The 12,866-nt window shown below is 34.9% G+C and overlaps 2 protein-coding genes across 2 annotated transcripts in view; one reads left to right on the top strand and one right to left on the bottom strand.

The window, feature by feature from the left end:
* Positions 1 to 12,866, bottom strand: part of LOC145979329 (MKRN2 opposite strand protein) — a 398,221-nt gene that overhangs the window by 237,524 nt on the left and 147,831 nt on the right. The window lies entirely within an intron of this gene.
* The window catches only part of eys (eyes shut), a 154,632-nt gene that overhangs the window by 126,919 nt on the left and 14,847 nt on the right, over positions 1 to 12,866 (top strand). The window contains exons 19-21 of the mRNA XM_083112357.1: positions 382 to 623; positions 7,322 to 7,463; positions 10,701 to 10,870. Of these exons, the coding sequence (XP_082968483.1) occupies positions 382 to 623; positions 7,322 to 7,463; positions 10,701 to 10,870 (554 nt within the window). The remainder of the gene's footprint in view (positions 1 to 381; positions 624 to 7,321; positions 7,464 to 10,700; positions 10,871 to 12,866) is intronic.

Below are 12,866 nucleotides of genomic sequence, written 5' to 3'. Positions count from 1 at the left end.
GTTAATAATGGAGAAGCGAAAATGGTCTCCTTTACACAAAAATAAACTTAATACTCTGATAACTACATAAATGTGCTATTAGAAGTGAAATGTTAATTCTGTGGAATAAGAGTAGTTTTTAAATCAAATTTAGGATTATATTCACAATTTTAAAACCAAATGTCTTTTTATATACCACTTTTCATCCAATTTTTCACCGCTATAACACCAAAGTTTTATTTTATTTACCGCTTTTGAACCTGAAATTGACTCAGTTTTTGTACTGAAATTTTGCTTTTCCATTTACCAAAAATATGTGCCTCTACCAATCACCAAAGGCAGCATGCTAAATACTTTTTCTTTAGAATGGGAGTGATCCTATTTTTGATATATTACTTGCAGGTGGAGTTCCCGACCTATCAGAGCTGCCGTACGACTCAGTGTCCGGACTGGCCACTGGCTTCTCCGGCTGCATTCGGCAGCTCTCTGTGAACTGGAAGCGGATTCCCTTGCTACCACAGAATATTTTATCAGCCCAAAATGTCGCTGACTGTGATGGAACTGCTTGCGGCTCTGATCTGTGCGACAATGGTGGAACCTGCCATGTGAATGCCTCAGGACATGCTTTCTGCACATGTACAGAGGTTAGTACTTTCCTTATCCCCTCCAAGAGAGGTCTACGATATATTGTTATTTGCAATTAATGTGTAAATAAGACAATACTATAACATTTTAACCCTTTCTGGATGAGCGATGGACTAGCCAGTTGTACAATTTCTGTTCAATAAGATGGGATATGGGCATAATTGTGCACGTGTGTTGTAACCACCACTTTCAAATTCCAACCGCTTCTCATTTTCTTCATGCTGAATTTTACTTGTCCTCATGTGAGTTACGCTTTTATGCTCTTGAGAATAGCATTAAATTATTTATATCCACATTGTGGAAATGTTTTACAAGGATTCTGCTTTGGATTTCACACCTAGTGACAATTTCAATCGTAACAGGAAGTTTTTAGGTTATTTTCATAATCTAATTCAATTACTTATTGAAAATATGTTTTCAGTAGCTTTTATACAGTGTTATATTTTTTTACTATCAAAAAAATTGTTACTGAAAAATCTTAAAATGTAACGCATTATATATTTTTTTGAAAGAAGACATGTTGTAAAAAATGAGCAAAAAACATCGCTTTCTTGGGGAAAAACTTCATATTTAAAGGCCCCTCCGGAAAGGGTTAAAATACATAGCAAGGTAATATTTTCAAAATTAATTCTACACCTCAAATCACACTTTTACAAAAACATTTGCATAAATATTATTTAAAGTTTCGACAAGTCCTCAGAGTCTGTGACTTTGAAAGACATTATTGCCAAATTTCCATGGAAACTCAGGTGTGTAATTAAATTTTTCAGGTGAATTGTCAGTTATACTGCTCGTGGAATAATTATTTTAATCTTGCACCTCAATTGAACTGTAGATGGGGGTTCCAAAGGTGTATCAGTCAAAACAGCCTACACACTCAATTTTCCAGCCTTGCTGAAACAGTTTGCTGGGGTGTAAGGGGTGATTTTCCACGTAGTACACCCAACTGTCAACCTCACTTCCACATTAGTACACCCTGGACTGCATTTTGCAGACGAACGAGGCTCTGGTGACTGGCACTCTGGCCAGTATAATTTTGTGTGTGTTGTCCTGTTTTTTGTCCTTGTGTGTGCTGAGTGCCCCTTTACAGCCTCAGCTTTTAACGAAAGTCAGAACATTTTAAGCTTTTAAGATTTTACTTATGCAACATTAGAGTTGTTCTTTGTAAAGATAAGGGGCTGGACCCCGTATAATGTGATGGGTGCAAAATAGCCTAAGTGCTGACGTGCCCAAAATTTTAAAATCAAATCAAATCTTTGAGAAACAGTTTGCTGAACCATCTTCAGAGAATCCCTGAATCACTTCATACATGTTCATGACTTCCTAGCACAGCCCAAGCGATGGAACAAATTATGTGTGATGTGAAATGGCTGTTGTATGTTTCCTATGCTGTTGATAATGATTATATTATCCTATGCTGTTGATAATGATTATATTATCATTTATCTCTTTCTTCGAACATTGAAGTTAAGATGAACCATAATATGAATAATACACTTGATGTTTTAAGTCCACTTTATGCACAGAAAGGCTAGTTAGGACTGGACCTACAGATTAAAGTGTAATCCGAACCACTGTGTCATGTGACTCCACCGGGTATCGAACTCTTGATGTTGTTATTGACTTTCACATAATATTTCATCAACGGAAATACCTTCACACTGTTCTGGTATTGTTAGAAAGAATAACGTCTCACACAGTTATCTCTTTGTATGCAGTTTATTTACACATACATCCCCTGCTCCATATATACATCTTTTCGTTACATTCCATTAACAACCTCTCCAGGTTGCCTTTTGCCCCATCACAGAGAAATGCACTTATCAGGACTTCACTCTACGAGCACACTATTTAGCATAGCGCTAACCTGCCCCCGCAGTTTATCACGCAGAGGTACCTAAACATACAATGCTAAGCTAATGCTACATAAGCATCCATAAAGATTGCCTTAATTCATCGGGCCTTGTATTGGAGTATCTGAGAGTAGGCAACTGACAGAGTTTTTGAGCGATGGCAACTGATATCTGAGAACCCGTAACAAGTTGGAACCCGGTATTTATAGCTCCGATAAACGACCTGCCCCCAACCACCGGGGCAAGGCCCTATTGTTACCTTTCAAACAGGAAAGCCGTTGAGGGAAAACAACCGTTGGCTTCCCCGGCTACTGGGCAAAAGAGCATTTACAAATATCCAAACTTTTATACGTATACTTTCCATTTTCCAGCTGTGTGCGTAAAAGCCACACAGCAGTATTTACATTCCAAAGTACAGAAAGATAATCTTTTACTGATGAGAGAATAACTTTAAATAGGGCATTCCTGTAGTTTGTTAATGTGAAAGTAATGTGCTATTAAGATATTAATATGAAGATAACAATAATTCACTGCATATACAGGGCATTCCATGACAAATAGCCTGTGAACTTCAGTTTTTAAAATTTAATTCATTGCTGTAATTTTATTTTACCTTGTGAGTCAACAATATAAAATGATCATTCTGATAAAAATTCAGGTATTACACATAGTGTAGTTAATAGTAGAAGGTATTTTACATAGTGTTTGTTTATTTTAATTTTTTTGATTTACTTTCATTTTGTATTGTGTCCACCTATTACCACCAATAAACAATTAATTTCTCCTTTATCTGTTACATTTCCTCTTAACTCCATTAGAATATTCAAAGGTCAATTACTTTTTCTTTGTATTAAATAATTTATTTTTCATCATTTTGAAATTCACACGCGTGCTTATTTCACTTCCGCAAGCAGTCGCGTGTTGTACTTTTTACAACATATGCAAATTAGCTGCTTTTACAAGTTTCATTTATCTTGCATTTCTTGACTGTTTTTTTTAATGTTTTTACATTTATATTATATTTTTTTTATTATAAATTGTTTTAATTTATTTTGCTGGGTGAGATTATTTTATTAATTTTAGAGGCATAGTACACAGTGGTTGTGATCCCACTTTAAACTATAGGTTCAGTCCTGATTAGCCTATGTGTGCATAAAGTGGACTTAAAACACCAATTCTAATATTCTATTTTATTATTTTATATCGGCGACAAGGTATTTTCAAGAATACGAAAGAATTTACCATCCACACACTGTAAGCAAATGTTTTATTTCTGGACATGCTGCTTCTTGAGAATGTTACGCTCAATATTTTCTTAACTCAGGACATTTTCACTTTCATCTAAATCATTAATTACGCTTACATCCTTCTCCTCGCCTGAAGGTTCTTGAAGAAATCTGTCTATTTCACTTGTGTCTAATCCATGTGACATGTTGAATAAAACAAAATCGCTCGAAAAAAATACGGCAACCAAAAATAAAATACAACGCGAGAAGGTGCGTGTTGTAAAAACTAAAACATTCACTGACACTCATTGTTCGAAACCTTATTTGCCACTGACAAACCATTAGGGGAGTTTCTTAAACTTTTGGAAGTGGTAGAGGAGAGTCAAAGCAAAGAATAGACACAGGCATCACATTGCAACGATAACAAATGCCTTTGTTATTAACAATAGAACAACGCTGTTGTAAAATTTACAACAGCGTGTGTCCCGAAGGGTTAAGTAAAGAGGAATTATTTTATCTGCCTCACTCATGACGTAAAATTGTTCACCTACAGCTATAAATCTTGGAAATTATTCTTAGGGTAGTTATGTTTAATTAACAGTGTTTTATTTCATAATTAATTGCATATAAACTGTAAGAAAAATGTTAGTTAACTATTAGTAGAATAATTACCTTAATGTCAAAAATGCATCCTATCCGTGACAATGGAATGGCTCTATGGATCTATGTTACCATTTTCATTATTTAATTTATTCCAGTGTTCTTCTGCAATGAACGAAGCTTCCCAGACATTGAACTCTATGTTGCATCCACTCATATGGGATAAAGTAAACAGAGCTACACAACAAGTTGTAGAACACTACAGCAAGCTTTCAGAAAGGAGACTTGATTGGAAATTCTACCAGCTAATTCAGAAGGAACAAGCTATATACAACAACAATGAAAGAAGGGAAACAGTTGATGTCACTGGTAAAATGGAAACTAAGAACATTGACAACAGATTATTTATAAATCTTATGGATATTGAGGTACCTGATGAGTATATAGAAATTTTTCAATTCGGAATGAAATTTTCAGTTGGTAGTGCTTATACGCAAGGAAGATTTTGTGATTTCAATAGAAAAAGCACTGAATTTCTTAGATGATGAGGAGGAAAAGAGAAAATTTCGAAGTCTCGCACATGATGCTCTTGATGAACGGTTAAGTTTTGAATACAACAGAAGAAATAACAGAGGTCCAAAATACACAGAACGGGAGAAAGAGCATATAAGGTTGAGGTAAAAAGTTCATAGTTTCAACATCTGGTTGAGAGAAAACGACATTTTCTTAATAAAATCGGACAAGGAAAATAAACCTGTCCTTATCCGAATTAAGGACTATAAAGAAAAAATGGAAGAATGTTTCAAAGTAAACAATTTCACAGAAAGCTCTCGAAACCCTATAACTAAAATAATAAATGAGGTAACGAAAGTAATTGAAAGCAGTATCACGATACCAAGAGAAATGAAGAAAAAACTCATTGTCAAAAATTCAACCCTGCCGATTGCCTTTGGACTACCAAAAAACTTACAAACCGGGAACTCCAATACGACCCATCATTGCAACTTTCACACATCCTGCATACAAACTATCCAAATATTTAGTTGAAAGTCTTGCTATAATTAAACAACAAACACCATTCAGTGTTAAAAATGCATATGAAGTGAAACAGAAACTAAAAAATATTGTTTAGAATAATGAATATCGTATTGCAAGTTTTGATGTTCAAAATTTATATCCTAGTGTCCCAATAGAAGGTGCCACAGATGCATTACACAGATGGCTCATTGAGATGAAGGTTAACCCAGTAGAATCATGGGAAATGGTTCGATGGTTTACTGTATGTGAAAATTACAATTATTATATATTTGATGGAAAAATCTATCAGCAAAGTAATGGTCTATCAATGGGAAACCCAGTATCCGGAATCATCTCCAGCATTTTCCTTCATTACATAGAATCTCCAATTGTTAATGCAATAGGTGCGGATATCAAACTCTACATCAGATATGTAGATGATGTGCTAATTATTGCTAAAAATGATAACACCATCATGGATGTATTTAAATTATTAAATGAATCACATCGTCGCATAAAATTCACTTGTGAACCCATGAATAACAATGTAATTTCTTTCCTTGATCTGCAAATTAAGACAACTGACACAACAATTCAAACATCAATCCATAGGAAAAAATTAGCAGGGGAAAAATACATCCATGCCAATTCAGAACATTCACGTATAACAATGGATAATATATTTTTATTTTTTTCCTGAGAGCACAAAGACTATGTTCTAATAATAAGGATATCAAAAATGAAGAAGAAAGGCTTTTTAATATAGCAAAAGAAAATGGCTTTCACACTAACAGAATAAACCAAATCAAATAAACAAGTCGCAAGAAAACTAAAGGAAAAGAGAAATACAGACAAAGATGAAAAATCTGTTGAAAAGAAATTTGTGTGCATTCCATTCCACAAGAGATTCTCACATAAATTTTGCCAAAATTTTTAGAAGATTTAATTTCAAAATTGTTTTTAGATCACCACGAAGTTTGGAATGTACATTTAATGAATTCAAAATGAGAAACTCTCTACCAGATGTGGAAACCACAGGAATATATAATATAAGTTGTTCATGTTCAAAGGATTATGTAGGACAAACATCAAGGAAAATGGCAATAAGATAGCACTAACATGATTTGGACATTATAAATCTAAACAAAAAAACAGGTTTGTCAGCTCACATCATCAAAGAGCAGCATTTGATTAAAAAGAGAAGGGTTTTAAAAAGATTGACGGGAAACATAGAGATGAATGTCTGGGAAGCTTCGTTCATTGCAGAAGAACACTGGAATAAATTAAATAATGAAAATGGTAACATAGATCCAGTATGGAGTTTTCTTTTTCACAAATGGAGTAAGCCACCATCTTTAAAATTTAATGTAATGGATAACACCAAGAGACTTCGTGAAAACAATGATGTTTTTGAATTACCTGATGATATTTGGGATTCATAATTTTAAATAAAAAATAATGTGATAAAGAAAAATTATCTGAAATAAAAATAAAACAGACTGCTTCTTTTCACAGTTAGGTTGCTATATTACAACAATGTAACATTGACAACATCCACTATATAATGGATTCTTTTTGTTTAAAAAATTGCTAACCATTGTTGTAACTGTATCTTTAGTCAAAATGAAAATAAATGTCTGATGAAAGGAGCGTGTGTTCTCCTGAAACGTCACAACGAAAAACTGTTCCCTTATGCTTGTAATAAGAGTAAACTACAGGAAAATAATACAACAGTTAGTGCCGGGAAATAGCAGATGACATGGATGCAAATATACAGTTAACAACAGCGCACCTAGTGGCGGCCGGAGAACTACGGACAATAGAAGCACGCCAAGCAACAGTACAAGTTCCAACGAGGATGGTGGCAGTGAAATTAATAGATCAAAGAAGAAAAAAAACAGTTTCGCGGATAAAGTGAGTACTAGTTTCTCCGTATTTATATTTTACCGCTTTATGTACAATTTCTAAAGACATGTTAACTTACGTCTTTTCCTTTTCCAGCTTTACACAGGAAACAGATGTGAAAAACCAATATTGTGTGTACATATCACATGTCATAACAATGGCCACTGTGTAACAGAAGATAATGTAATAGCTCACTGTGATTGTCCAAGAGGATGGATTGGAGATTTCTGTGAATCTGGTTAGTTTGACCTAATATGTCTGTATGTTTACTATTGTTTTTGTTGGTAATTACGATAATACATGGTCAACCATCCTCTATGATTAGAACCAGTCATTGATCACTGTGGTTGTATGTACTTAAAATTGTTGTCTTCAGTATGTCAAATATTTCCGTGCATACCTCACAGTCCATGTGTGGTTCTCGTGTCATGCAGCAGACATCAAAGTGATATCCTCATTTGCACACATTGTCTAGATATCCACTGAAATAACTGGGTGGCAGTAGCAACACAGTCGTAATTGCTCTATATTCTCAGGCAGTGACGATACTAAGACATCATCTTTAACATTACATTAAACACTGTACGTGTGCAGCTTGTTAAACAAGTAACATGGGTTCTTGTGTAATATTGAACCATCTTTCCTGCATAACATCATGAATTTTTAGCACTACTTATTCATCAGTGCTGCCATTGAATCAATTGTCATTGTGAATGTAACCATGACCTGAAATCGTTTCTAGCTCTCAGAGGGTTGTTATCTTCTAGCTCTCAGAGGGTTGTTATCATTATCATCACAACAACGGCAGCAATGACAACGATGACGAGGATGATGATGAAGATGATTGATGATGAGTTTCTTGAAGTTTTGTTCACTTTATGTGCAGATAGGCTAATTGGGACAGGACCTACAAATTAAAGTGTGATGCAAATGTAGGTGCACCCAAGAGGGGGGGTTCAAACATAAAAAATATAAAAAAGAAACTGGTATGGTTATTATTCTTAAGTAACAACTTTGGTAAGGGACGAATTGAAAGTCTTACAAAAGGTTGCAACAATTGAGAAATGTTGCTGTGCCATGCCAGACAGTGATTCCTTTTATTTGAAAATGATGCAAGGGTGAGAAATTTTCATTTATAAAATTGTGGGAAAAAGTCATTTTCTGTATAACGTGATTGCCCAAAGGGTGGAGGTGTTCTGACTCCCATAACCACCCTTTTCTGCAACCATAGATGAAAACCACAGTGCAGTGTGTCTCCATTGGATATCGAACCTAGGACCCCTTGATTACAAGGTGACAACATTACCACTATGCAACCACGAAGATTGTAGTAGTAGCACTGGTGGAGGAAGGAGGAGGGTTCTTTTTCTTTTTCTTCTTCTATACACACACACTTCATATTGTGATGATTCATATCTATGTATTTACACATAGACACAAGTGTCAACATTATTTAATTTGTTTACTCATGATCATGGTGAACAAGTAATGAAGAATGCTAGATTATTGCAATATGCAGATGAGATTGTTATATACAAAAGCAGCAAGAATCTATCTGATAAGAGACACAATGGCATAACTATTAACATAGAAAAATCATCTGTCATAGAAGAAATTACAAACTCCAGTTGTGTTAGACATTAATGGATCACACATTAAACAAACTAGGACACACAAATTTATTTGCATTATGTTGGATGATAAATTGAAATGGAAAACTCGGGTAGAACACATGGAAGGAGAGGCTCTCAAGGTGTTTAACATCATAAAATGCCTCACAGTCAAGAGAAAGTGGGGAGCAGATCATAGACTACTGCACATTGTTCACAAGCAAATGCTCAAATCAAGATTAGAATATGGCTCAATAACCTAAGTTGGAAAACTATCTTCAATACAATATCATAGTTTATGTAGAATCTTTGGTCTATGGGAAGGAACACCAAAACAGGCTACGTTTGTTGAATTAGGTGAACCACCATTTCTTCTACGGGCACAATATATTTCGATAAAATTATTACTAAAATAGATGTCTTCCATATCTAGTCCAATAATACCAAAATTATCACTTTTACAATCCTTAATGTCATCAACCTGTACAGCTAAATATAAATTAAATCTTCCAATCTTATTCACAGCATACAAGTCCATTAAGGATTTCATACCGAAAGTTATTAGATTTTCAACTTATCTGTGCTTTACGACAGACTATTTTTAATTAGCAAAAATACTTCCCGTTCACTTTTCTTCATATCTAGATAAAGATACACGAACGTGAATGCCAAGTATGGTGAATAACATATTCGTGGAATATGTACACTCTGTAGCGCATTATTTTTTTTTATATATATACAGACCGCATCAAAGTCTGCAGCTGGTAACACTGGAGCTGCAATATATTGCAATAATCTAATGGAATACAAAACCTACCCATTACCAGCAGAATTTACAATATTCACGGCGGAAGCATTTGCTATTCGCCAAATGTTGTACATACAGGAAAAAAAAAAAAACTCAAGAGGGTAGTGATTGCCACTGATTCAGCGTCAGTCTTACACTCCCTGGGGTCGATAACAGCTGATTACTATGTAGACTGATACATTGTTAACATAACAAACTAACCAACTCAGGTTACAGCCTTTCTTTTGTCTGGACTCCTGAGCAGACATCCATAGAAGGAAACCACATAGCAGACGCATTAGCCAAGTACGCAGCTGAAGAATCAAGTCACCGATCTTTCTGCAAAAGCACTAGTCACATGCTAAAACATAACTGTTGGAAAGTTGGCAGAAACAATGGACAATTACAGAGAAGACAATTGGAAAAAAATATTATTCAATTCAACCAATTATTCCTAAAGAACCTTGGTATCAAGACATTAACCTTTCAAGAAACTTTTTAAGAAGTCTTCTTAGATGTCAGCTAAATTACACCCTAGCCCCTAAAGACCTGTACACTAGGAAGATTGTGCAATCCCCAATCTGTGAGTGTGGTGCAACTGAAGGAACACCTGATCATATTTGAATGCTACACGTGACTATTTCTTAAGAGATCTAAAAGAAGCAGGATATAATGAGGCATATGCCTTGTCAACACTTTTGAGGAACCCAACTAAGAAAATAATATATGTACTTACCAACTATGTTGTAAGAGAAAATATTCTATTGTAAAATTATGAAATGTAAAACAAATGTAACTGGTGCATAGCTGAAAATGCTAAAACCAAATATACATTTATACAAAAAAAAAGTGCCAACCTACATGGCAGAGTGGTTAGCATAGCATGCTACGATGCCAGGGGTCCTGGGTTCGAATCCTGGCTTGGACATGAGTGCTCTTCGTGAGTGTCGCTTCATCAACTTTATCATATTATCCCTCACTCTCATAATCGCTATTAGCCAAAAGTGGCATGAAATCAATATGAAATAATCTCATTCAGTCAGTCAATCAACACATACATATAATGCATTCTTTGCAGAAATGTCCACAAAGATTCCGCACTTCAATGGAGATAGCTACATGGTTGTGAACCCTGCATCTGTGAATTCGGAGAAGGAAGATCTGCAATCTACGTCCACTGCCCTCAGTTTTCTTTTTCTGAATTTCTCTGCTTCTCATCCTAATGGTATTATCCTATGGACCTCTCAGGTAAGTTTTATTTGTTAATGGCATGAAAAATACATCTTTTGTGCTATTTGAGCTCATTTTTCTGTAATAAATGCTCTTTAGCTATATCTTTAAAACATCTCCTACAGATAATAGTTTATCCCCAGTAACATTGCATAGTCCTGCACCAAGGTTCGTGCAGTGTAAGGTGTCATGCTGTGGGCTCCAGGTGCGGGATGCGTGCAGGTTGAAGTATCCTGGCCAAAACTTAACTACTTTTCTCCAGAGACTTCGGCCTGAGTATGGGACAATTTCTACCATAATGAGGAAATTGGAGAGCTACAAATAAGTACCGTAACCCAGTCACGGAAACCAACTACAACGACTGGAGGTTCGGCATGCTCACGCAAGGTGATGAAAATCATGATTTTTATTTTAAATTTTTTTTAAAAAAAAACACACTTAAAATTGATTGTATGTTTTTTGGTAACTGGCCCTGTAAAATATTTGAACAGTTTGATTAAAGTAAATTAAAAATTGTATGTAATTATATATTTTTTTGTTTCTGATACTGTTTATATGAACCTACTATGGAAATGTATGTTGAGTGTGTTAGTGAAACTATTATAATTTCAGTAACTTTTCATCCAGTGAAAATAAAACATTCTGGCTGTACTGTATAATTGCAACTTAAATTTTTTTTTACAGTTTTTGTAGCTAACTTTGTCAATTTTATAATGATAGTTTGCAAAATATCAGTTGCCACATTTAATTACAGTTTAATGATAATGACACTATTGACGGTTTTGCCTGATTAGTATTTTGTACATTATTCTACACAAAATATTTGCTATTTTTGCATATAAAAATAATTGAATTTTAAATCAAGAGAAATTTAAGTGTGTGTACACTTTACATATTACGAGGGTCACTATTTATATTTTGAGCCTAACAATGAAAAAACAGGAATTTGGCATTGAAAACTGATTTATTGTTTCTCGAAGTATTCTCCTTTATGGTCAATACACTTTTGCATTCGTTCGAACCATTTGTCAAAGCAGTTTTTCCAATCTTCTTGAGACACCTCCATAATATGGTTTTTGAACACATCAACGGCGTCTTCCGCCGACGAAAATCGTTGTCCACACAATTTATTCTTGACATTCGGGAACAAGAAGAAGTCATTGGGTGCCAAATCAGGACTGTACGGCGGATGACCCATCAATTCGATTTTTTGACTGTTCATAAAGTCGGTTGTTAGACGAGATGTGTGACAGCTGGCATTGTCTTGATGAAGAATGATCCGACGGCGTTTGTTTGTTTTCCGTATTTGACTGAAGACCTCTGGCAAACAAATTGTTGTGTACCATTCAGAGTTGACTGTTCTACGTTCCTCTAAAGGCACAGTTGTCATGACCAGTTTTCTCGAAAAAACAGGTGACCATTTGTTTCGATGTGCTTCGAGCGCGAACAAATTCATTATACCAGCGTTTCACAGTAGCAAAGGATGGGGCTTCATCGCCAAATGTGGAAGTAAGTTGATCGATGCACTCTTGTCTTGATAATCCACGTCGAAAATCGTAAAAAATCATCGCACAAAAATGTTCACAAGTTAATTCCATTTTATTGTTGTCGCGCAATCTCCAAGGCAACATCAACAACACAAATGAAGCTATTGACAAAACATTTGAAGTACGTTATGGTCAATAATGCCAGACGATTCCGTGCAAACGTCAAATCGTGCCTAACTTCAATCAGTGTTGCCAAGGCTCAAAATATAAATAGTGGCCCTCGTACATTCCCTTTTGTAAGAGCTTCACCCCATTAGTGCATATATTTTGTTTCGTTACTTTTTCATTCTTAGAGCCTAGTAATCAACATTAAATGATTACAAGATTAATATACTTTAAAAAAAATGATTCTGATATCTACAAAATCCTTATACATTATTCTATAAATTACTTATTGAAAGTGATTTAAATCAGTGATTAACCCATCCGCATACCATTTAAATGCCAATTTTTTTGCCATGAAATAC

The sequence above is a fragment of the Lepisma saccharinum genome, chromosome 26 (genome assembly GCF_977018435.1).
Source record: "Lepisma saccharinum chromosome 26, izLepSacc3.1, whole genome shotgun sequence".
NCBI classification, from domain to species: Eukaryota; Metazoa; Arthropoda; class Insecta; order Zygentoma; family Lepismatidae; genus Lepisma; species Lepisma saccharinum.
Note: the sequence above shows the minus strand (reverse complement) of the source record. Positions and strands in the feature narration are given on the sequence as shown.